The sequence below is a fragment of the Lissotriton vulgaris genome, unplaced genomic scaffold (assembly GCF_964263255.1).
Source record: "Lissotriton vulgaris unplaced genomic scaffold, aLisVul1.2 SCAFFOLD_378, whole genome shotgun sequence".
In the NCBI taxonomy this organism is placed as follows: Eukaryota; Metazoa; Chordata; class Amphibia; order Caudata; family Salamandridae; genus Lissotriton; species Lissotriton vulgaris.
Genome location: NW_028244318.1, coordinates 1,443,171 through 1,469,852, shown reverse-complemented (window position 1 = coordinate 1,469,852; position 26,682 = coordinate 1,443,171). Strand labels below are relative to the sequence as shown.

Sequence of the window (26,682 nt, the reverse complement as noted above, 5' to 3'; positions counted from 1 at the left end):
AATTGCCACCAATGAAGCTTCAGCAGCAGCACTTTCAATTAATCAGGCAAAGAGTGCAGAAAAGCAGTTGTAAAGTCTAATTCAAAATGTCAAAAGTCCTGCAAGGTAGGCTGCTGTTAGCAGGGTTAACCACCCCTACAACACCATAATATTAAATAAGGAGCAGATGAATGAGCCTCACCCGAGTCCAGAAACTGGTTTGTTAAAATTTTTAAACATATAACATCATTACTTTCTTAATCCATTTATAGTCTTGGAAACCCAACAGAGTCAGGAGAGAGTGAGTTTGAGAGGTAATGACATGTGAAAGAGTCTTTCATGGAGATTGAGAGTACAATACACACACTTCTGTGCTTAGTACAGTCTACCATACGTTCACTTGACACACTGTGGATGGGAAAACACCACATACTATACAATACTTCTTTAAATTAAAAATATGTGCAAAAAAATGTGTTTTTGACATTGGAAAAAACACAGTATTTGTCTATTGTGGGTGGTAGGTGACTGGAAAAATACAAATAAGCACTCATTTTAAAATGTTTGGAAAACAATTAGAAAACATAACTGAAATATAGACAAAAATAACTATTGAATACAGGAAAACCTTGTCACAAATCCAATTCCTGATGCATTATTTCAGCTAATTATCTAGTTCTGGTGAGACTACACTATGGACGCTCTATGCTCAAATTTCAGTTTGGCCTGTGCCATCATAGATATCGCATAGGGTAACATTCAAGTTAGAGCCCTTCTTTCTTTTAAAGCCATACAGTGGTATACCACTGTGGCACATCACGGTGGAGCCTTAAGCGAGACTCGATTGAGGACCTACCTTGTCCCCAGAGCGTGATGCACTGCTGCTCATGAGTCTCACATATGCCATTGTAGCAGTAGCCGTCTATCCTGTAGCATGGGTGGCCGTCATGAAGGTAAACATTAGATGGGCAGTGAGGGCTCCTTCCAGTGCAGAATTCAGGTAGATCACAGGAATTGCTGGTTTCTCTACAGGGGATGCCAGCTGGCTTTAGCTGAAACAGAAAAGGGTTCTGTAATTTTAGAAAATGGGTGAAGATATGGCTATAAATAAATAATCAAGAAAAAATGTTTCATTGTATACAGCAACATCATACATTGGAGTCGTTTTGACAACGAAACGACCAGAAAGGCTATCTTGAAGAGGTTTCCTTTAGATTTTAAAACATTAATGGAGTAGCATGCTTTTTGTTTTTAACAATAATTCTATTTCTTAAGTCCCTCGCCCCTAATCTTACAACCTCCAAGTTTTAAGTTTAGAAATAAAGAGAATAGGAAAGCTAATTCAATATACATGTGTTACTTCAGGAATCAGGCATAGCTCTGTGATTCAGTGATATGATCTGCTGTTCATAAGATGCAAGTTCCTATTCATTGTGTGGGGAATCAGAAGGCTCCTCCCAGTGGTGAGTTCTACAGCTGCCAGGAGGATGAGAAGAGGAGCACAAGTGTTGGTATTTAACAACCATGGGGCTTATTTAGAAGCCCATTGCGCCGCCAGTTTGTCACATTTATTGACGCACCTGCAGCGCCTTGTAAATATGTTTAGCTTTCACGCATAACTCTGCATGAAAGGCCGTTCCATGGGTGTTGCTTTGGGTGTTCCAATGCAACATCCATGGAACTTAACGCATTTCCAGGTTTACAACATTTTGTAAACCTGGGAATGTTTTAGAATCTTGTGCCAGCCACAGGAGAGGTGTAAGGAGGCGCAAGGAGGCGCAATACCATTATTTCGCCTTGTTTTTTCCTCTTTCTATGTGAGCTGCATTCTGCAGCATGCTTAGAAAGAGCAACATGACGTTAATGATTGTTTTTGTGCAGGAAGGTGTCCTGTCCTGCACAAAAATAATCATCCCCTCAGCGCAGGTACCCCTGCAAAATGAAGCAAAGGTGTTTGCACTGGTAAACAGATGCTGTTTGTGCGCCAGTACAGGGGAGAAGAACAGGAATGCGGCGTATCTTGTAGATAGGGCACAGTCCTGCTCTTTTATTTTGATGCACGGCAGTGCAGCAGGAAGGCTTGATGTGTCAAAATATTGTAAATGAGACCCCATGGGTGGGGAGATGCTTCAGACTGCTTACGTTTTTCACTGTTGGCTCTGGGGTGTGTTCTTCAAGGCTTGGTTATCTTTTGGAGCACATTGCTTGGCAGGCCCCACTCTCACCTACCAGGTTCTTCAGCATCAGGTTGTTCAAAGCACTATGCATTTACCTTCCTTTCTTTCATTACCCACACCCTGAAGCGTTATGGGGTTACTGTCGAGTGATTATTTGCATGATACAAAGCCATTCAGACATAAACAAAACAAAAGTGAGTAAATACACATACGTATCTGAGGAAGTTTTATCTTCTAAGAAGAGGGGAACACTGTTGTCATGCCTAGAGGGGACAGACAGGATATATTTTGCAGCTAGTCCTGTTCTTTTCAACGAGTTTCTCAGCTATAGTGAGGGATAGGTCTAGGTAGCCTTCAGAACCTGAGCAAGTCTAAATTTGAATCTGATGAGAAAGATTTGATAACAATCTAAATTATTTTAGATAAAGAGTAGGTAGATGGTGTCCCCTGACATACAGGCAACTAGTATTTTCAACCGTAGATCCATAACGAGACAGTCTCCTTTTACAGAATAATAATAGCAGAAGAATGTATATGCAAGGACCTGGATATTAACAACTCAAAAAGCAGAATCTGCTGTGTTAAGTATCTGCTTAGTTCAAACCAAGTAGGGATTTTGTGGTATTGGTTTAAGATGTGAATCCATTGTTTGCCTAGTAGTGTTCTTGGTTTCATGTGCTGGAATACTGAAGGCAATTTGAGCGGCAATCAACAGTTACTTCTAAGCTCTGGATGGGACAATAACAAACCCTTTTCCATCCAGCCAATATACTTCTGGTTCCATGTGGTACTTGCCTTACTTCTCTGGTGACGAGCAGGCCTCTGCCTCAACATGGTGGGAGGGATGTCAACTGAAAGAAGCTGTTGGCGGTGTGAATTTAGCATTGTGCATTGTGGAGTCACTGTGCACGTTTACTCTGTGGTGTTAATCAGGAGGTCCAGGATACTCTGAATGGAGCCGTTCCCTCTGAGAGAAAGACGCTAATTCCAGCAGTGCACCTACACGTTGAGGAGATAGTGCACAGGTGTAGCCACCATATGGAGGTGGGGAGTGAAGAACTTCACGTGCAGGTGTGGTGGCCATTTTACATGGTCAGGCGTGTCTGAAGAGCCGAGACAATTGAAGTGGTCAGGTGAATCCATCAAACTATTGCAGCTGAAATCAAAGGTAAAGCGCAGGCACAGTGCCATCTTCGTAGTGTGTCGGATTTGCTAGGCAGCTATTAGTAAAGTGCACAAATCCCCAAGGCGTCATTTTGGATTGGGATGGATAAGACTTTATAATACTTGACTGCTGATTTCATTTTAAGATGGGAGAACACAGCCGCCATTTTGAATAGGGAAGAATTGCTCTGTAAAATGTTTCAACACAACCACCATTTTAAATTAGGAAGACTATTTTTGCAACATGAAGTCAAAGGTGGAAAACTACCACTTTTTGCATCCCAAGCATGGCAGCCATTACAGCTTAGTGCAGAGATTTGTGGACCAAGAATCATTGGTGGCTTTTCAGTGCCACATGGTTAAAGAAATCTGGAGCGACATAGATATATGAAGAAAAAAAACAACGTCAATCTACTGTGTTGGCACAAAGTATTGGAGTGATCAGCCTGTCGCCAAGAACTGGGTGCAGATTAAAGGGCGTTTCAAATCCATTTTTGGAAAAACTTAACTCTGTTCTACAAATTTTGTTGGCATGTGTACATTTTTCAGAATGTGACTTGCCATCATTCTTTCTAAATAGTGCTGGTGATCCTCCTATGAAGTGGGATAAATGAAAGAAAGCATTCTACAATTATGCCTGAGTTTGTTGCATGACTTTAAACGCAGAGTAAAAATTGGTGCTTTTATTACACACTCTAGGAGTAGATGGACAGCATATGTTGGAAAATGTGCCTGTACTCAGACAAGAGGAAGAACAGGATCTGCATGAGTTTGAAGTGGTTATCGAGAAGTTAGATAATCACTATTTACCATGCATTAGCACAATATTAGAGAGATACCATTTTGGGAGACACGTACAGAAAGATGATGAACCAGTAGAGGAAATTGTAACAGACTTAAGGAAATTAGCATGTACCTGTAAGTTTGGTGCACTAGTGGAGGAACGCATCAAGAACCAATTTCTTCTACCCTGCAAAAGTGACTGTATTAGAGAGGAGTTGTGGCTAAAAGATGACTCACCGGTAAGCAATGCTTTAGACACAGCTAAGAGAGTGGAGCACATGCTAAAATGTGCTAAAAAAACTACGGAAAAGTGAGAATATAGAGAAACTTGTAGAGTCTTTGTAGACAAAAACTGTAATTAAATCTGGAGATGGAATTAAAGCGAAGTGTTTCAGATCTGGGCAAATGGGCCATTTGGCAAATATCAGAGGATGTCCTGATTTGAAAGCTGTGTGTCATCAGCGGGAGAGGGGTGTCATTTCATGAGTTGGTGCTGTGCTGCTAAGCCAGGTCCCTCCCACTCTGATAAGTCCAGAAAATCCAGGAAGATTAAAAAAAAAAAATGTTTACATTTTTTTATTAAACAATATGCAGTTTACAGCGCGAAAATAATGAGACTTTAGTACATAACTATTCATCATTTGTATGCACCATATATAGGTATACGTTCTCAATTTACAGAACAGTTTCTTACCCATATGTTTGCAACGTTGTTGTGTAGCGCTTTTCACATTACATTCCCATTGCATTCCTCCCCTGGACTAGGGAACTGAAACCCGCTTATATCAGTTCACAACCCTAATAATGAATCAATTTTTTTACCCAATATATATTCAATCTCATCTATCATCTTTCTGTTCATAGATCATTTTGGGCCTATGTATTACCTTGCGTTTATATCTTCCTTCTGCCCGCCGGCACTTACATCTAGTTTATCACTGTTTTTCACTCCTTTAATACCTGCATCATCAATAACATTTTCCCCCGCCCAATCTACATGCGAGTCTGCGTTTGCCCATGAGGAAACCGATTGAGATGTACTCTATTTACTCAGTAAATCCCAACAGGGCTATAGCCGGGGATGGCTCTATCTTTTGTGATGTCATTTGCTCCATTGCTCTGAAAACCTGTTGCCAGTATTTACTAACCTAGTGCAGTTCCAGGCTAAATGATACGTAACGGCTACTCACCGATACTTGCGCTGTTTGATTACAGCAGTATGTCCATTGTGCATCTGTCGTTTCGTATCCTAGATCCTTGTCCCATTGTTCCCTCGCAGGACATTGGCTATCTACTTGACTGGTGTGTACGCTGTGGTACAGTGCAGAGACAGCATGAGCAGACGATTCAGATTGTAGTATCATTTGTAGTGGGTGTAATGTTGGAGGTTCTCATGGATATGTTGGCGTATATTCTTTTACATCCACCACACAACACCTTGGGTCTATGAACATGGGTGAAAAAATGAGCGTGAAGGGACCAGGTACGAAGAATGTATGTCACAGGGTTAGGATACCAACCACCTCATCAGGAAAGGAGAGAACTAGGTTGCCAAAAACCATTCATTCACAGACCGTGAGTTGTCATCATTTGGGTCTGGCCTCCTCTCGTGGGGTACTCAGTCTAGGAATATGACTGAGATACCCTCAGCTGTTTTCCAAACAGAGGATGGCTGGTGACTCCGCAGAGCACACCATGAAACCCATAGGCATAAATTCCTGCCAGGTAAAGAGGATACTTAAACAAGGAATAACACGTGCAGTGCTAAGTAATACTCAAAAAGTGTGTTTAAAAATTACTACGGGAGCTCTATACCAATTTTATTCTCAGAGTGCCCCTGTCATGGTTATGAATGCTAACTATTGAAGAGCAAAAGTTAGACCCATTATTTCAGGTCTTGGCTCTCTTTTGGAACTCCTTTCTACCTTTGTGGACTTCTTTTTGAAACCCCTAGTCAAACTTATGCCGACGTATATACAGGACACAAAAGACCTACTACGGATTTTGCGTGATATGCCCTTCGACGAAGACCAGGATCTCCTTGTCTCATTTGACGTCGACTCATTATACACTTGCATACCACAGAATGAAACCTTGGCTGTCATTGAAACTCTTTTGAGTGCTATCGATTGGGATTACATCACTCCCATTCACTTCATCATGTCATGTGCCACCTTGGCGATGAAAGAACTTTTTCAAATTTGAGAATGACTTGTTTCTTCAAGTGTCCGGCACTTCTATGGGCAGTGTTTTTGCTCCCTCGCTAGCAAAACTCTATGTCCACCAGTTTGAGCAAACTGAAGTGCTACTCGAGAGCAATCCGTATATCAGTCACATTGTGACATGGAAGCGTTATATAGACAAAGTTTTCATAGTCTGGAGGGGGTCATCCACGTCCATTGATGAATTTCATGCATGGCTTAACCAACGAAATGCCTTTCTCAAATTCACGTGTGAATATTCTAAGACCAGCTTGCCTTTTTTAGATCTGAGGATATATCCACACCAAGGATATCTTCACACTGAACTTTCCAAGAAACCTATGGCAAGGAATTCATTACTACATTTTCAAAGTTACCATCCGCAAGCTCTACGAGAGAACTTGCCCTTTGGGCAATTTTTAAGAATCCGGCGTAACTGCTCAGAAACAACAGGTTTTAAAGAACATGCTAGTTTACTGTCAGCCCAACTCCGAGATCGACAGTATCCAAAAAAGTCAGTGAAAGCCTCCATGAAAAGGGCCTTTAACAACCATAGAGATGCCCTACTTGAGCCCAGAGTCGCGCCTATAGCGGATACCTCTGCCCAGAGAATCACCTGTGTCAACACCTTCTGCAGCTACTCTAATGCCCTAAAGAAAAGTATATTGAAGAACTGGATAGTACTCAAAATCGATGGAAAGTCATTACCACCACCACTTTTTGCCTTTAAACGCAGTAATAACTTGAAGGACCAGTTGGTGCACACTCGCCCTAGAGAGAAGAAACCCTCCACTGAATTGAACCTCTGGGGACTCCCACCGGTTAAGGGGCATTTCCCGTGTGGAAATTGCTCTGTCTGTCCCCTAACCAGCCATCAGACTGAGGTAGATATCGGTACCTCTATACCCTGGGTTATTGAACAAACACACTAATTGTAATTCCGACCATGTTATCTATCTGATAACATGTCCTTGCCACAAGAGGTATGTGGGCATGACCTCACACAGAATCAAAGTCAGAATTTCCGAGCACAGGAGCACCATATGGTGCAAAAAGAGTGCTACTAAGCTCACGAATCACTACATAACGGCAGGACACTCTGACACCTATCTTCACTGGGTAATTTTGGAGAAACCTTACATTCCCACCCATGTCACAGACATCCAACAATTCTTATTACGCAGGGAGCAAAGATGGGTGTATAGACTGAAAAGTGACCGCTTCATTGATACTGTCTGATAGATCCAAAATGGGGATACTCGTGTTGCCCATAGGCTATAATTAACCAGTTTCACAGTACTTTGTATCAGGTAGGGGGTTATCCCATTGCACCCCTGACTTGCTGTCTGCCCAGTTGACATCTAGATAACAATGGTTTGTTGGGAACACTGAATAAACATCCCAAGTGCTCCAGAGGCATTCACCACTAATATGGATAGTTGCTTGGCATGATGATTGCTCTTTAGCGTGGTCAATGTATACTAATGTTCAACAGTGTGAGGACTGGTGTGGTCGCTCATCACCTTTTCACTGTACACTCTAGCACGCAACATTCGCTTTCTTATCTACTTCGTCAAGAAAACACGAGGACCTTTGCAATTTTACTCAATACCCCGACTTGATTTTTGCCCAGTTGACATTTAGATAACAATGATTTGTGGGAAACACTGAATTAATATCCCAAGTGCTCCAGAGGCATTCACCACTAATATGGTTAGATGCTTGGCATGATGATTGCTCTTTAGCATGGTTGATGTACACTGGTGTTCAACATTGTGATGGCTGATGTGGTCGCTCATTACCTTTCCACTGTGCATTCAGAGAACATTTGCCTTCTTGTCTACTGCGTCAGGGAAGCACGAGGACCTTTGCAATTTTGCTCAATGCCTCAGTGCTTTGTTTGAATGAAGCTGTAAAGGAGATTAGCATCATATTATTATACCCAGTCATTTGTTCTGGGTTGCAACATGCGTGCATTAGGAACACTTTACTCCCGCACATGCGCAATCGCGTTGTTTTGGCGAGCCGTGTTTCAGGCAAAAGGTTAGACGCCTGCATCTAGGACCCATCTAGTTGAGAAATACACACGAGATGGCCACCGTCGGTACCTCCGGTCATTACTCATAGACCGCCCAGGGGTACCGACGGACAGGTAAGGCCAGTGCGTTTTTCACCCTTTTTTTTTGTTAAGTAGCGTTTTAACCAACACGCTACTATTTCGGGGACACAGGGTTTGTGAATGTTTGCTCTCAGCGTTCGGTTTAAATACGAACATTGTTTCATCCCCACTTGTGCGTGTTGTCTCTAAACTACCAACACCATAATCGCAACAAACAGCATTATGTCCCTTGTAGATACTGTTACTAAGGCCAGATGTTTAACATGACACACGTTGACCACGAGGTTGGCTTGTCGTGTCATTGTGAAATGTGTGAATGATAGAGTTGTAGTGCTAGAGACCTTTTCATCACAGGCCACATGGTTTCACACTCTAGTGTGGTCTATCTTGACATCATTAAATGTCCGAATAAGCAAGTTGTAGTGCTGGAGATTCTTTCACTGGCATTACAGCTAGTGTTCAGATTGGTTGAGTGTCTCTCTACTGTTTCCACTCTAAGAACGATTACAGTGAGGGAGATGTCTCATCCGTTTGTATAATTAATGACCATGTGAGTTTCGAATGGAACTCTACAAGTCAACGGGTACCCCGGGATCAGGCAGTTTGGTCCGAAAGTGCTTACTGATGGTGCCAGATGGTATCGTAGAGAATTATGTGATAGAAAAGTATGCCATGTACAGAATGATCATGGACTATACTATTTTTTTTATTACAGAGCGGGGCCCCCTTCCCTGAGTAATTGCCAGGTAGAGGTGAGGGTGACACCGAAAATTTGTGGGTAAGTGTACCTACTATATACACTATATAGATGGTTATGAAATCATCTAGGATTTCACGTAAGCCGTGCCTCTTCGAGAGAGACCATGTGTGTGGTGAATTATGAGTGTGGCGACCAATATTGTGTTAATATATGCATAATGTTTTGCAGGTAACTGATAATTTGTTCCATCGCTGCCAAGCTGGATAATGTCGGTGGAGTATATGAACTGTTTACTTTAAAATGTATCACATTTTTGTTTTTCACTTTTTGAGCAGCAGCTATATATATTTCTAGCTAAATTGGTCCTGAGGAATGCCCCAATACTTTTAGATCCCTGTGAGGGCAGAAACATGTCGGCCTATTCCATCGTCTAACTTTTGCTCTTCAATAGTTAGCATTCTGCTTTTTAACCATGACAGGGGCACTCTGAGAATAAAATTGGTATAGAGCTCCCTAGTCATTTTTAAACACACTTTTTGAGTATTATTTAGCGCTGCAGGTGTTCTTCCTTGTTTAAGTACCCTCTTTACCTGGCAGGAATTTATGCCTATGGGTTCATGGTGTGCTCTGCGGAGTCACCAGTAAGCATGGGCGGAAAATCCGTTCCGCTCGCGGATTTTCGGTAAATTCGCAATCCGCGAACGCTCGCGAATTTACCGAAAATCCGCAAATTCGCACGCAGCGGATTTTTTTTTCTTGGTGATACAATTTTGCGGCGTCTTACCGTCATTCAGCGTTTGCCGAGTTGTTTTTCTCGATATTTTGCGAGTGCTGCGCCATTTTGGATCTTACTGCCGGATCCCGCAGGAGTTTGGCGACGCATCGCGAGAGTTCGCAATTGCGAACATGTAGGTGCGGCGGGCAGCAACAATCTCGCACTCGCGAAATTACAAAATTTGCCATTCTGCACAAGAAATCCACTAGCAAGCAGCATAGACCTTCTGAAATTGAGGATTTTTATCAAAATAACTCCTCAGGTTGACATTTGCCTGCACTTTTTTGGATTTGAGGCCTTTTGACTCTCTTTGGATCACTTTTGGATTAGAAATCAACTTTCATAAGTAAGTTTGTTTGGGACATTACAGTTGCTGTTCTGCAGAAAGCACTCAGCAGGTGCAAAGGTTCACTCATCATTAGTGACCATTCCCTGTAGTACTTCCTGAGGGCCCCCTCCAGAGTTCAGTTGCCTATGTTTGTTTGGGGCATTACAGTTACTGTTCTGCAGAAAAACGAATTTTGCAAACCTGAAAGCACTCAGCAGGTGCAAAAGTTCAAACTCATCATTAGTAATAGTAACCATTCCCTGTAGTGCTTCCTGACTGGGGCCGCTCCAGAGTTCAGTTGCTAGTTGCAACAATTGTATGACCCTGCTCTGACCCTCACAGCAGGCTCATAGAATAGCTACAAGTAGGCCACAAAGGTCCTGGAAAAAAAATTGCACTGCAACAGAAAGCAAATTACAGATAAGGAAGCAGGTGCCAGACTGGAATTTTAAAACAGTGACACATTAATATATCAACCCCAAATTAATCCATGTCAGTTGAAGCAGGGCAGGTGTGCTTGCTTTTCCCCCCATAATCTACAGTGATGATGAACCAGAGGGTGGCATTGATGTACCAGAGGGTGGCATGGGTGAAACAGAGGGTGGCAGTGGTGAAACAGAGGGTGCTGGGAACCTGTGATGATGAACCAGACGTAGAAACAACATAGTCGCGACCGTTGCGAGCAGACAAGTAAGTTCGCAATTGCGAACTGGTACAAAACCCTCGCGAAGTGGCAGAAACCCTTGCGAACACACAAAAAAAAATCCGCAAATTCGCGAGAATTCACGGATTTTGCGGATTGCGAGTTCGCTAATAGGCAAATTCGCGAACGCCAGATTCGCCCATGCTTAGTCACCAGCCATCCTCTGATTGGAAAACAGCTGAGGGTATCTCAGTCATATTCATAGACTGAGTACCCCACGAGAGGAGGCCAGACCCAAATGATGACAACTCAAGGTCTGTGAATGATGGGTTTTTGGCAACCTAGTTCTCTCCTCGCCTGATGAGGTGGTTGGTATCCTAACCCTGTGACATACATTCTTCGTACCTGGTCCCTTCACGCTCATTTTTTCACCCATGTTCATAGACCCAAGGTGTTGTGTGGTGGATGTTTGGCAATTAGGGGTAACACACCTTGCAGGTCTTTAAACTGAACCCTGAGACCCTCCTTAATGTGTTGTGTTCCGTATATTCTTTTACCCCCTGCCTCAGTCTTACATATAAAAATATATCCATGGGAGTGGGTGTTTTGTTAATAAACATTTGATCTAATGTGCAAAACTTCCCATCTTGATAGAGATCCCCCCAACAGGCTATATCTGTCTTTTTCTTGATGTTTTTGAATGCATTGAATGCAAAACTTCCCATCTTGGTAGAGATCCCCCCAACAGGATATATATTTTTTTTTACTGGATGTTTTTGAATGCATTGAATGCAAAACTTCCCATTTTAGTAAAGATCCCCCAACAGGATATATCTGTCTTTTTCTTGATGTTTTTGAATGCATTTGTGTGAAGCACTGGTATGTGTGGGTGGTATACTAATTGGAGTAAGGGAGAGTATATCCCTGGAACCTGTAATATGTCAGCTATATGTTGCCATGCCTGCACTGTAAACGTGACTGTTTTCTTTCTCCTGGGATTTGGGGGCACTGAGTATCATGCCCTCCAGAGGTATTGGATCCGCAAGCTGTTGCTCCACAGCCACTTGTGGCATATATTTGGGAGGGTGGAACCAATAGAGTGCATAATGAGCCTGGGCGCTTTAATAGTACTGTTCCAAGTTAGGGACATCAAATCCCCCCTGGGAGCAAGGCTTTGTGAATATATCGCATTTTAGCCACTGCTGTTTGCCTCCCCAGGTTAGTCTAATCAACTCTGTACACAGAGCTTTAAAAGAATGTCTTCCCGGGTGATATGGAGCGTTCGTAAATAGATATAGTAACCTGGGTAGTATCACCATTTTTATCAAGGACGTTCTACCCACCAATGACAGTGGCAGTGCGATCCAGCATGTGATACAGGTTGTGATATGTCCTAAGGTCCTACTGTAGTTGAGACGCATCAATTCAGTGAGATCTGACGTGACATGAATTCCCAGATACTTTACTTCCGAAGTGCCCCACTCTGTCAGGAAGTGAAGAGGAAACGGTGTTGCAGCAGAGGTAGCTGGAAAATTTTGTGACTTCCCCCCATTTGATATGGATCCCTGAGAGTTCCCCAAATGTAATGAATTCCTGTAAAATGGGATTTAGGTTAAGTTGCGGGTCTCTGTGGTACAGGGTCATATCATCTGCGTACAGATAGATGAGTATTTGTCCCAGTTGGCACCTCGATACCTTGTCCTGATGGTGCTGCCGTGGCCCGAGGAGTTCAATTGCTAATGCAAACAGTAAAGGCGAAAGAGGACACCCTTGCCTCGTGCCGCGTGTGACAGAAAAAGATGAGGAGAGCTGCCTGTTGATCAAGACTCTGGCTGTCAGTGAGTGGTACAACAGGTTAATCCATGAGAAAAATCCCATTGGAGTTCCCATATGTTGCAATATTCCCGCCAGATAATCGCATTCTACTGAGTCAAAGGCTTTCGTGTCGTCTAAAAAGACCGCCATGAGTGCAAATTTGCGGTCTACATTTTGCAGTATGGAGAATAAGGTGCGTAGGTTATTAGACGTTGCTCGCCCTGGGATAAACCCAGCTTGATGGGGTAGTACTAATTTCTCCATTAATAGGCTTTGTTTATTAGCCAGTACCTTGGCAAGGATTTTCGGGTCATTATTTATCAGAGACAACGGTCTGTAAGAGTTGCATTGCTCTGTGGGTTTTCCGGGTTTTAGTAGTGATGTTATAAGCGCTTCCCACATTGACCAAGGAGGAGTGCCAGTTTCCTGGGCTTCCTCATAAACTTGTTTCAATATGGGTATGAGTTGATCAATGTACATTTCGTAAAAGTCTATCTGGAGTCCGTCTTTACCTGGTGCCTTCCCGGACTTCATTTGCATTATTGCGCATAGATCTCATCATCTTCTAAGGGGGCCGCCAAATATTCCCTTGTGAATTCCCTAACTGTCCCAAAGCTAAGTCATCTAGGTAATTGGTTAGTTCTAACAGTCATTATCATCCAGTACTGTATAATTTAGCATAATGCTTTAATTATATCCGCATTGTCCCTGAGCCTGGTGCCCTCATTATCTAAAATTTCTAGCACATAGTTGGAAAATCAGGGTTCACAAATTTCTTCCACTAGGGCTTCACTCGGTCGATCTCCCTCCCCATATCTGCGTGCCACAAAATATTTGCCTCTGAATCTGACCTCTCTTTCTGCTGTATCTTTATTTTCCAACATCTTTTCTCTAAATTCTTCTTAATGTTCCTTACGTATCATCTTTCAGCTCCCCCTCTAATCTTTTCAGTTCCACTTATAGTTTCTGTAAGGTTTGTTGGATGTCCCGCAGGATCCCAGAGCTCTTAGCTATGCAGAAGCCACAGATCGTGACCTTGAAGGCCTCCTATACTGTCTTGATACGTGCAAATGACCACAGAATTTGCTGAAAGAAATCTGTGATTTCCTGCCCCAGTTCTGCCTGAAAAAACACATCTAACAATGTACGAGGCATCTATCTCCAGCTTCTATGAGACATACATAAAGCAAGGGAAGATAGGGTCAATAGGACCGGAGAATGATCCGAGTACGTTTGCGCTAATTGTTCTACTGTGTCTATCCATGGGCCCATACCTCTAAATATCACCCAATAGTCCAGCCTCGCCCATGTTGAGTGCATATTAGTGTAGCGCGTGCCTTCACGTTTCTCGGGGTGTACATGCCTCCATGCGTCCAGAAACCCATTGTCGGAGATTATGCCTTGCAGTATTTTATGTGTTTTGGTATAGTGATGCAGAAGGGGGTTAGACCTATCCTTCTCTGGGTTCAGTGCAGTATTGATGTCTCCTCCTCATATTATGCGTGTGGATCCTAGTTCAGAGATTCAAAGAGTGATGTGCTCTTTCCACTACCAGTTGAGAGGACAAGGACTCAGCTCTGATTGCACCGCACAACAGATATTCAATATACTCCTCCATTCGCCCTGTGTGGGTGCTCTCCGGTATTCCAATATCGCGTATGTTATTCCTTCTATTGCATGCTTCTAATTCTTCATTTTTATCGGCGATGACTCTTAGGACCTTGTCCATCTGTGCCACTTGTATCTGAAGTGTTGCCATATTGTCTTCTGTGTCAGAAATTCACTGCTCTGTCTCCTTGATGCACTTGTCGTGTTTGTCCAACTTGTGAACTATGGCATCCATTCTAGTGTTCATAGAGTCCATCTTGCTTTCAATAGACGTGAGACTACATTGCATTGCTAAATAAGAGTCCTTTAACTTCCTCTCCTGCTGCTTGTGATGCTTCCTGTGATTGCTCCCCATTCCCATGCTCAGGTTCATCCTGATGTTAATGGTTCATTTTCTTAGCCTCAAATGTCAGCTTTGTCTGCTTCCCATCCATCTTACCCATGATGGTGACAGCGCTCAGTTCAATTGTACGCTGCATAATGTAAAGAGGACTCCCCCAGCCTGCCCATTCTTCTGTAAACTACTGTGTGAAAGCTTCTTATTACGTTGTCCCCTTCTCTCTACGTGACGATGCGAGGGCAAGAATGCTGTAATGATGGCAAAGCAGGTCCACCTTTTGTATTCCCTTCTTTTTTATATGTACCTCTGTGTTCTCTCTTCTTGTTACAGGGATGCCTTTCTGCCTCTCTATACAGGGTTGGGTCCAGCGGTATGGCTGCAGCAGCGACATGTCTTTCTTCTTTGAAGTTCTACTCCAAAGGACATGCGTTTCTGTGGCTAATACACAACAGCTGAGGTTTACCTCCCTCTGTATTGGCTTGTTTCAGCAGCGCCTATGTCCCTTGCTCACTTTGCCACTGGTTTCAAGCAAGCCTGGCTGAAGACGGCTGTAATGCCAGAAACCGGTCCTAGGAAGCTTGAATCCGGTCAAGGGAAGGCATGGCTTGGCAGTTCGGGCTGGACTGTTCCCATGAGCCACAGGGTCAGACTGATTTGCATATGGCCATGTTTGAACTGGGGTTGCAGAGTGGACTAAAGAACGGTGATGGATTAAACCCAGATCTGTTGACTGGGTGTGAGTGTTTGATTGGTTCAGATGCTCCGTCCATCACCATCCCCTTTTGTACCGCTTTGTTCGCTATAAGTTAGCAGGGTACGCTCAGACGTGAGTCCCTTGCTCACTTTGCCACTGGATTCAAGCAAGCCTGGCTGAAGACGGCTGTAATGCCAGAAACCGGTCCGAGGAAGCTTGAATCCGGTCCAGGAAAGGCATGGCTTGGCAGTTCGGGCTGGACTGTTCCCATGAGGCACAGGGTCGGACTGATTTTCATATGGCCATGTCTGAACTGGGGTGGCAGAGTGGGCTAAAGAACGGTGATGGATTAAACCCAGATCTGTTGACTGGGTGTGAGTGTTTAATTGGTTCAGATGCTCCGTCCATCACCACCCACTTTTGTACCGCTGTGTTCGCCATACGTTGGCAGGGTATGCTCAGACGCGAGTCCCTTGCTCACTTTGCCACTGGATTCAAGCAAGCCTGGCTGAAGACGGCTGTAATGCCAGAAACCGGTCCTAGGAAGCTTGAATCCGGTCCAGGGAAGGCATGGCTTGGCAGTTCGGGCTGGACTGTTCCCATGAGTGACAGGGTCAGACTAATTTGCATATGGACATGTCTGAACTGGGGTGGCAGAGTGGGATAAAGAACGGTGATGGATTAAACCCAGATCTGTTGACTGGGTGTGAGTGTTTGATTGGTTCAGATGCTCCGTCCATCACCACCCCCTTTTGTACCGCTGTGTTCGCCATACGTTGGCAGGGTATGCTCAGACGCGAGTCCCTTGCTCACTTTGCCACTGGATTCAAGCAAGCCTGGCTGAAGACGGCTGTAATGCCAGAAACCGGTCCTAGGAAGCTTGAATCCGGTCCAGGAAAGGCATGGCTTGGCAGTTCGGGCTGGACTGTTCCCATGAGGCACAGGGTCAAACTGATTTGCATATAGCCATGTCTGAACTGGGGTGGCAGAGTGGGCTAAAGAACAGTGATGGATTAAACCCAGATCTGTTGACTGGGTGTGAGTGTTTGATTGGTTCAGATGCTCCGTCCATCACCACCCCCTTTTGTACCGCTTTGCTCGCCATAAGTTGGCAGGGTATGCTCAGACGTGAGTCCCTTGCTCACTTTGCCACTGGATTCTAGCAAGCCTGGCTGAAGACGGCTGTAATGCCAGAAACCAGTCCTAGGAAGCTTGAATTCGGTCAAGGGAAGGCATGGCTTGGCAGTTCGGGCTGGACTGTTCCCATGAGGCACAGGGTCAGACTGATTTGCATATGGCCATGTCTGAACTGGGGTGGCAGAGTAGGCTAAACAACGGTTATGGATTAAACCCAGATCTGTTGACTGGGTGTGAGTGTTTGATTGGTTCAGATGCTCCGTCCATCACCACCCCCTTTTGTACTGCTATGTCTGTTGATGCAGCGCTATGGGTTGCTGCTCTGCCTTCGTCTACTGTAGGCAGGTGTTCTTAGACTGGGGCCAAGTGCGAGTTAGTCCCTCAGGTAGAAAGCCCGGTACTGGATTTCTCTCATACTGTATTGTACCCCAGTGCCTTTCAGCCCTCGTGACCTATGAGTGCTTCAGCGTGAGCCGCTCTGCCGGGGATCTCATCACTGCACAGTCATCCCCGCCGCCATTTCACCTGGGCTCGTAGTGGTGAGACGTGGACCTATTTAAACCGCTTATTGCACCCCAGCCTACCAAGCTCTGCAGGGGGGTTGTTCTTCTGTCAATTTTTCACCAATGTTCTTCTGCGTGTGTTGCCGCTGCCTTTGAAGTCCCGTACTGCGGTCTTGACCTCATGTGTGCGTCCTCGGAGTCGCATAGCAGTTCTCGCCGCAGTAGGCTCCAAGGCCGAGTTGACGCACCTTGTCTTCCGCTTTGGGAGATTGTTTCTCAGCGTTGCTTGCTCGCTTGTGCTCCAACGAGGATTTCTCCTGGTAGGTCTGATATGTCTCCGTTTGGCCCCACTGCAAATTACTGCGTTCAAGTCGTCTGGGCAGGATAATTGTTGGGATTCGTTATCCGAGCTGCAGGAGCCTCACACTAGTGCAGCCATTAAGCATATGCACCACCGCCCCCCCCCCCCCCCCCCCCCCCCCCCAGGAAGAAGAGTTATAAAATCTGCAGGGTGAAAGAGGTTGGGCAGGACATAGTGTTACACATTAATGAAGGAAGTGTTAATACCAAAGCACCTGACAAAGTGATAGTGGCAGTGTAGAAGTTGAAACATTGTTTAGCTCCAGCTCGAGGATTACCATTATAGATGATGGTGCTTTTAAGAAAGGGTTCCCTGGCAAAAGTCTTTGCCATATGGATGTCAGGCCAGGGGATTATTTAGGACAAGAAATAAAGATACAAGGCTATGTAATAAACACTGTGGAGTATAAAGGATGCATTATTTCGGCCAAAAATATCTGGCATACAAGGGTGATAACATCCTGATATAGCCTCATCAGAAAGTGCTGGGCATTTATCTAGATTCCAATGCCCCGCCTCAAGTAGGAGTCAGACAAGCAATGAAGCGATGTGGTAATTTTGCAAGTGAGTTCCTGATTGTATTCTCTAAAAAACTTGGATGTGTCAGGGAATATCTTCATTAAATCAAAATCTGACCAGGAGCTGTCCAAGTCTTGGCCAGGGTCAGAAAAATTCCTCAAAGTGTATAACAGAATGTACACCAGGAGTTGGAGAGATTGGAGGTAGAAAGCATTATAACCTGACTGGTAGCCATTAATGGCTAGCACTTATTGTGATGGCAAAGCAACCGGCAGGTGCCATTCGCCTATGGATGGATTTAAGGGGGTTGAATAAGGAGGTGGTGGTAGATAAATTCCCATTACCAAACATTTTAGAAATGATGTCCACAATTTGTGATGCACATTTTTTTACTTCCCGAGATCTCACATCTGCATACCATCAGATAAATTACATCCTGAATCACAGGATCTTACTGATTTTATAACACCAATGGGGCCATTTACATGTTTAAGGACACTGATTGGCCTTGTGTCAGCACAGTTTTGGTGTTCCAGAGGCTAATGGTTTCAGGACTTCGACATTTGGAGGGGTTACAATGTTTCCAAGATGATGTGCTTATTTATGGAAACAATTGGGAGGAGCACAATTGAAGAGTTGTTGCTGTATTGCGTAAATTAAGTGAAGTCAGTATGACATTGAATGTTGAAAAATGTTTTTTTAGCAAGACTGAAATCTCCTTTTTGGGCCATACCATCATGCCTGGAGGAGTTAAACTAAAATCTGAATTAGTGGAAACCATATGGAAGTTGTGTCCTCCCAAGAACAAGCATAAAGTAGTGTCCTTGTTAGGCCTGGAGCAATTTTATAGTAAATTCATATGCAACATGTCCAGTAAATCTTTGGTGAAGCAGAGTCTGTGCAGGTGGAGGGCGAGATTTATTTGGAATGATGAGTGCCAGAAGGAGCTCGGTGCCATAAAAGGTGAATTACAGAATAATCTCAGTCTAAATGCTTTCAATGCACACAGGCTTACCAAGATTGTTACGGATGCCTGTAACAAAGGGTTGCTTCTTCTTCAGTTTGATAATGGTGAGGAGCACACAACTGCATGTGCCCACGTGCACTGAGAGGTGCTCAGCACAATTACTTCTTCATTGAGAAAGAGGCCATGGCAGTGTGTTGGGTGATCACAAAATTCAAGTATTTCTTACAGACCTTTCACAGTGGGAACAGACCATAAATCTCTAAGGGGGATCTTCATGAAAAAGGGGTTTGATAGTGTTTCGACCAGAATTCACAAGTTTGATGTCGAACTACAAGAATATACGTTCTCAGTTTAGTATATTCTGGGAGTACACAATTATACTGTTGACTGATTGTCCAGATTGGTCACAGATGGTCAGAACGGTGAGTATAACAAATTGGATCATACTATGTGGGCTGATGAAAGTATTTGTATTGTAATGGATGGGGTCATCAGTGAAGAAAAATGGAAATCTGAAGGAAGGAAGGACAAATTGTTGATGCCAATTATTTCATACTCTGTGAATGGGTGGCCTATTAGAAGAAAACTAAGTGGAGAAATGTGTCCATTTTAGATGGTCAGTAATGAACTTTCTGTCCATGATAGATTGGAATTCAAGGGCAATTGTCTGGTTACTCCTGTGAGCAGGAGGAGTAGAATCATCAATATGGCTCAAGAAGGACATCTAGGAGTGAGCTAAGCCAACGAAAGGATTAGATCATATTTCTGGTGGCCGGAGTTCGACATTGAGACGGAGTGAAAGAGTCATGAGTGTAGAGAAAGTTACAAGATACACAAGACTAGGTGTGTGCCCATGGTATGTAGACATTTGCCGAGGCGGCCGTGGAAAGAAATAGCTCTTGACCTAATGGGTCTGTAGAAGGGGGAGATGGCTACACCCTACTTGTTTCTCGTGGTGAAGCTGTTCTCGAGGTGGCCTGAATTAGGGTGTGTGTCTAATATCACTTCAGGTGCTGTTCTTCGTTTTTTGGATGGACTCTTCAGAAGAAGAGCAGTTTTGAGTAGCATTCTGATGGACAATGAGGTGCAGTTTTGGTCCAGGGAAGTGGAGGTGCTTTTAGTGTCTTAAGGGGTAAAACACATGAAATCAGCCTTATACCCTCATGAATCTGATGGGATGGTAGAAAGATGCAATAGGACATGTAAGGAAGGATATCAATTGGCTAAGAGCAGTGGTTTGGACTGCAAGAAGGTATTATAGCTCCAATTGGTCCCGTATCGATTATCCACTCATATGACAATATTAAAGTCCATGTTTGAGATCTTTAGAGGGAGAAAATCTAATTCTAAATTGTTACCTGGTTGGATGGATTGGAATAAAGGATGGGTGAATGTCTCTTTGAATGGCAACGGGAGAAGCAAAGAGTCTGAGAAGATGGTAAAACATAAGAACAATGTTGTTGCTAGACATGTGGTAATAGCTGGATGTTGTAGTGCGTGATTAGGTGAATATTAAAAATTCCAGTAGGAGCCCAGGCAGGATCAAAGTTTACTGAACGAGGAAGGTAATTAAACTTTTCAGGAATGCCATCAAATCTGAGGTTGGTAGAATTTAGAATATAGGTAGGGTGGTGCTTTTGAAAGATCATAAAACTGAACATGCAGCATCAGACACTGAACCTGAATGTTGTGAAGGAATTGCAGAATCTCTTGGGAAGTTCTCTTATGGATGTGATTCTCATCATTCAGGAGATGGTAAGCCAAAGAGCTTCTGCAAGTTTCCCAACTACCTATAAGATTATGTAAGGACCTAAAGGGTTTGTTAGTTAAAGTTATTGCATTTAATGTTTGTATTATATTTGCTGCTGTACTTTGTATTTCTGGTCAATTATTTGTATCTAAGTACTTGAATCTACAAGTCATTACATTAAGGTGTAGTTCATATTTATGTATTTTGTTCTTCATTATTAAAGGAAAGATGTGTGATATTGGTTTAAGAGGTGAATCCACTATTTGCCTAGTAGTGCTCCAATTTCCAGGTACTGAAGCAGTGAAGGCCATTTAAATGGGAATCAACAGTTGGTCCTCAGCTGTGGATGTGGCAGCAATAAACCCTTTCTGATCCAGTCAATGTTCTTTTGTGTCTGTGTGGTACTTACCTTACTTCAGATATGCCGCCTGTTAGACCTATCAGCCTTATGATGGTCTTCCCCAAAACCCTTTTGCTTAACTCCTCTTGTTTTTGATAAATTGTTTTTGTTGGGATTAGGGGTCTGCACGAAAGTGCTTATGCTCACTCCCCAAAACATGGCAAAATTGACTTACACATGATTGGCATATTTAATGTACTTATAAGTCCGTAGTAAGTGGTACTACTTGTACCTAGGGCCTGTAAATGAAATGTTTTAGTGGGCCTGCAGCACTTATTGTGCCACCCACTTAAGTAGGCCTTTAAACATGTCTCAGGCCTGTCATATAACCTGTGAGTGCAGTTTTAAACAGCCATTTTGTCCTGGCAAAATAAAGCTTTTGCCAGGCCTAAACCTTCCTTTTTAGCACATATAAGTCACCCAGGGTATGCCCTAAACAACCTATAGGGCAGGGTGCAGTGCATTTAAAAAGTGAAAAATGAACTTTTAACTTTTACATGTTCTGGTAGTGAAAAACTTAAACATTTGTTTTTCACTTCCGCAAGGCCTGACTCTCCAAGGGATACCATTAGGTTACTTTGTTACATTTATTAAGTGATAACGTTCAATTGGGAGCAGGTAGGAATTCCAACTTTGGCCTCTAAAGAATAGTAATTTAAAACTCTCTTCAATGGTAAAGTTGGATTTTAAGTCAGAATCTGTAAATGCCACTTTTAGAAAGTTGGCATTTTCTAGTCCCAGCCATTTGGTGCCTGCAGCCTGTACCCTGGGTCACATGACTAGGTATGGCTGGCAGTTGGTCTTTGTGTATTGCTCCCAAACATTGGGACAAAGGGGGAATATGTGTTGGTAGGATGCACCATCTCTGACTTGATGAGATGGAGGAGCTGACACCTAGCACACTTGTACATCACAAAGGCTCTGCCTTAGCTCGATCACAAATGGTTCCACACCATGGACGTCCGCAAAGGGGGGCACATGGGCCACTCCTGGATTTTTCACTTGTCCTTTAGTGACTTTGCCACTGCCTTTTGACATTTTCAAAAAGGGTCGGAGGATGGATGGCGTTAAAATTATGTCCCAGTCTGAAAAAATTTCTGCAGACGCCCATGTTCCACACTAGTCTTTTGCGTCCCCAGACAAACTGTGGCCAGGGCAGGGAGGAAGGAAATTCCAGACACCTCTGCATGGGAAATACTCTCTGAGCTTTTCCAACTTCAAAGGGCACCAGGTATAAATAGTGGACCCTCAGATCCAACTCTTCAGATCATCTCTGGACCTGTGGATTCTTCCAGGAAAAAGGACTGCCCAGTGTGAAGTTTGCCCTGCTGACCTTATTGTTGACCAAGTACTGCTTTGCTGCACCACAACCTTTCTGCTGCCTTAAGCTACTCTGCTGAATTTAGCCTGCCTGTGAGGACCAAGGATTTCAAGGAATCTCCAAGGGTCAGTTGGCTGGCCCCTTGTTTCAAAGCCACAGAGACATAACAGGCTTCTTCGACACTGACACATCTCCACACAGCAAAGCTCACCATCGACTCCGGACCAGCGAAACATAGCTACTCCTCAATGCAATTCAGAGCAAATCCTCGCAAGCCCAGGCGGCACCCTCGACGATGACACAGGATCTCAAATCTCTGCTCTTCGTCAATGGCTCATCGACCTGTCTGTGCGTGATGCCTCAACGCCGGCCCACTCAGCGTGACGCAAGGACTTTGCATCTGAATGCACAGGCCCAGAAGGTACTTTTCAGTGGACTGAAATTAGTCCTGTATCCGGCCCGCGCTTCATCACGATCGGACTGAACTTGTGACTAGAGCCCAGTCTCCTATGATCAGATAACTGAGGTTCGCTTTTTTTGTTTCACATTGTTTGATTTTCACAAAACTTTAAAAGTTCCACATCTCTGGCTCTACTTGTTGGATTTTTGTCATTTGGTCTCAAATATTTTATTACATTTTACTCTATTTTTGTAAATGGGTATGAGATATTTCTTGTGTTGTGTTTTCACTTTAAAACTGTTTGAATTGCTGCATAAACACTTTATCCATTTCCTACAAGTTAAGCCCGACTACTTTTGTGCCAAGCTACCAAAGGGTTGAACACAGATTAATTTGGGGTTGCTTGCGCTTGACTGCGACAAGAATTGTGGTTGGTGGTTGGACATGGTTTCACCCCCCTCAACTAGTTACCCAAGTTTGTACACTGCCTGACTGTGTGTATGAAATGATGCACTGTAAAATACTTTACATTTTGTAAATTCTTTCGACTGTGTGGAGGTTTATTGTTGTGCTTACAGCATGGGGTTTGGCCTACTGTAAGTCATCTTCTTGTCTAGTTTGTTATTTTTGGCTAGTAAGATATACCCATGCATGTTAAGGAAAAAGTATATGCATTGATGAAGGCGAGACGAACAGAGGAGAGGCACATCAATTAATAATTCACATATATTTATCTATCCGAAAAAACACAAAAACGTTCATGTCTTTTTATCTTGCAGCTGCTAATGCCAATGAGAACGTCCACCACTGTTGGCGGTGTTATTTTCCATTAACTTGCCAAGTGTATTGTCTTGAAATAAATGTTTATATTTTTCGAATTTCCTCTGTTTCGAAATTAGGAGCCAAATTATATAAGGTATTGCTGCATACACAAAATAAACTACGTCCGTTTGCAGAGTTGTTCCTGTTTATGTAGAAGAGAATAAGAAAGCAGGATTCTCTTAAAACGTATGGTTTGCACAAGGGCAGAAAATGAAGCAAACAGAGTTTTCCTTATTTTGCCATGTCCTGATAATATGAAATGGAGGCAATATCAGATTTTTAATTTTCATATTATGTAATCAGAACATTTATTGCAAAATCTCTTTGCAAAATTCTTTTAGCAAAGGTTATCCAGGGGCAATTATTTCTTTGTTACAAAGCTGCAAGTCTTTTATTTTAGTTCAATGGTTTCCTTCCATTGTCTCTTATTTGCTCTGATGCAAATTTCTCTATGTAATATGAACTCAAAGAAAAATTATGTTGCTCAGCTCCCATTACCTTGGTGCTAAATCTGAGAATAGGCGCAGTTGTGGCTCAGACATCCCGCATTAAGCCTTAACTACCTTTAAATTTACTAAGAGGGCAGTCCGTTCATAACAGTCTACCAAAAAGGTTAGCGTTTGGGACAAGACCATTTACTTCTCTTTTAATCAAAATCCACCCCTGTTTAATCACACAACACAATGGAAACATACCAATTTCCTTTTCATCATCATAAAATCTTTATTTCGGTAGAAGTACCATAAAAGCACAGGTTAAAACATATAACGATTAGATGATTATCACAGTTTATACATAACAATTAATTATCACATATTACATTAAATTTAACACAATAAATAAGGTGCAATTAAAAAGAAAGAAAAATTGTTAAAATGTTAAAAGCAAAACAGGATTAAGCATTTGACTCATATGCCAGACTTAACCCTGAATAGTTAAAACTCTACGGATGTGCCACATAGCTGCCAGAAAATGCGAGACAGCAAAAACAATTGGTCCGGCGGTATCATTTTACAGTACTCTGAGAGCGTGCGCACACTGCCGGAAGCCAAGGTTTTTGAACAATGGGATAAATAAGCCAATGCTTCCTCGGTTTGTGATAAGCAGGGCAAAAAAAGAAGACATGTGGCTCCGATTCACTGTCACATTCACACAGAGGGCAATTTTTTGGAGCGACATTGCCCAGTTACATGTGAAGGTTCGTAAAGGTAATACTCCATACCTTCATTGCACATACAGTTTTCTGGCTACAACAGGGTAGATTATATCTAAAAAGCGTTCATAGCAATATGAATCTTTAACCAAAAGAAAGGTAGCAGTTCTAGAGCCAATTTTGGGATTACACAGGGCCATATTCATGTTCTCAGTACGATATACCTTCGTGCGCATGAAGGCCGAAATCTCTTTACCGCCCTGCTCCGGATCCGACCATAGGCCAGGGAGTCCCAGCCTGGTGAATTCCTTCTTGATTTGGATGAGCCAGAGGATTTTGCATGCACTCGTACAGATAAGTATTTCTCTGAGCTCCTGCCTGTAATTAATCAGCTCCGGCGTGACCCAAAGCTGGCGCCAATACCTTAATGGTTTTAAGGCTAGCTCCTCATCAATTGGTGTGATCCCCATATCAAATCTTAATGGGAGGAGCGGGGTACTGGGAGGAAGGGCTAGCAAGTGCCGTAGGAAGTTGTTCTCAACCCTGGTGATTTGGGTTTTGTTACAATGACCCCATAGCTCACCGCCATACATGCTTGCACCCCTGGCTTGTGATTTGTAGACCTCCAGAGGTGGGCCAAGAGGTTTAATCGTTGGCACATTGGATAGTCTAAGAATCCCACTTGATAGTTGAGCAAGTTTTAGTTGAGATTTGGTTTGCTGGGGGCCCCACCACAAGCTCTCATTAATCGTGACCCCAAGGTAAACAAAAGTGCTTACCCTTTCCAGTCTTGTTTTGCCTAGAATGGGCTTGGGTCTTGTGGTTCTAGGCGGGTTGAAGATTATGAATTTTGTTTTAAGTGAATTGATCTCCAATCCTAGAGCAGTACAAAATTCGACAAAACCATCCAATGTTCGCTGAATGCCCATTGGTGATCTGGAAAGCAAGAGGGTATCATCGGCGAACATTATCGCCGGTACCCTATTCCCTGCTAGCTTGGGTGCATCATTGTTCTGCACTCCATTTAGATGCACGATTACCCTGTTGACATAGAGGCAAAACAGGGTCGGTGCAAGCACACAGCCCTGCCTTACCCCCGGTCAACAGGGAATCTAGATGTCAATTCGCCACTCTTCCCGCATCTAACTTGGGCGAAATTGGCCTCATGTAGCCTCATCAGGACTGCAAGGAGATGGGTGAGGATACCCAGTTCGAGAAGGACACTCCAGAGTTTACCCCTGGGTACAAGATCAAACGCAGAGCGAAGATCAATGAACACCATATAGAGGCTGCCACCCTCTATACGCACCGTTTTCCAGTGCAAGAGCACTAGCCGAAAAATTTGATCCACCGTGTGGTGCCTGCCGATTTCTGCATACAAATGCAGGGGGGTACCATAGGTACCCCCCATGTGCAACCCCCCACCCTCCTTCACCCAGGAGGCCCGCAATGGGCCCCTGCAGTGAAGTTCCACATGCTTTTCCACAGCGGAAAACCTGTCTCAGAGACACCGCCACCATATTAGAGCTTTTCCGCCGCGGTTGTAAGCCAACCGCGGCGGAAAAGCAGCGGACTGAAACCAGGACCCACCAGCCATCCTAATGTGGCAGTGGGTCTTTGGTGGGTCCGCAGCGGATTTCCCACATCCTCCGGGCCAGCGGTGGCTTCCGACGGCCCAGAGGATGCGGAAAATCCGCTATCCTAATGAGCCCCTAAGTTAGCCTTTTGTAACGCGCCCTCCTATTTTTATTACTGTTCTATGGTTGTCTTTAAGGGCCAACACTAGCTCTGACTTAGCCCTCCTGCACGCCTTATTGTACCAGGAAGAGCAAGGGACCCTATTACCCTTCTTGGACACCGTGGGATTCAGTACCTCTACTAGACTAGTTACCTGATCCCCGTGGAGAACCTCTAGCTGTGCTAAAGAGTCCACAGAAGATGGTAGATCAACTAGGACTGCAACCTCAGATAGAAAGGGAATTGCCAAATTATACAATTTCGCTATCTGTTCTGGTTTTTCCTTA

At 43.6% G+C, this 26,682-nt stretch overlaps 1 protein-coding gene across 1 annotated transcript in view; it reads right to left on the bottom strand.

Moving 5' to 3' along the window:
* LOC147668100 (disintegrin and metalloproteinase domain-containing protein 12-like) overlaps positions 1-26,682 on the bottom strand; it is a 1,153,841-nt gene that overhangs the window by 23,498 nt on the left and 1,103,661 nt on the right. The window contains exon 12 of the mRNA XM_086948784.1: positions 836-1,031. Coding sequence (XP_086804910.1) covers positions 836-1,031 — 196 coding nt within the window. The remainder of the gene's footprint in view (positions 1-835; positions 1,032-26,682) is intronic.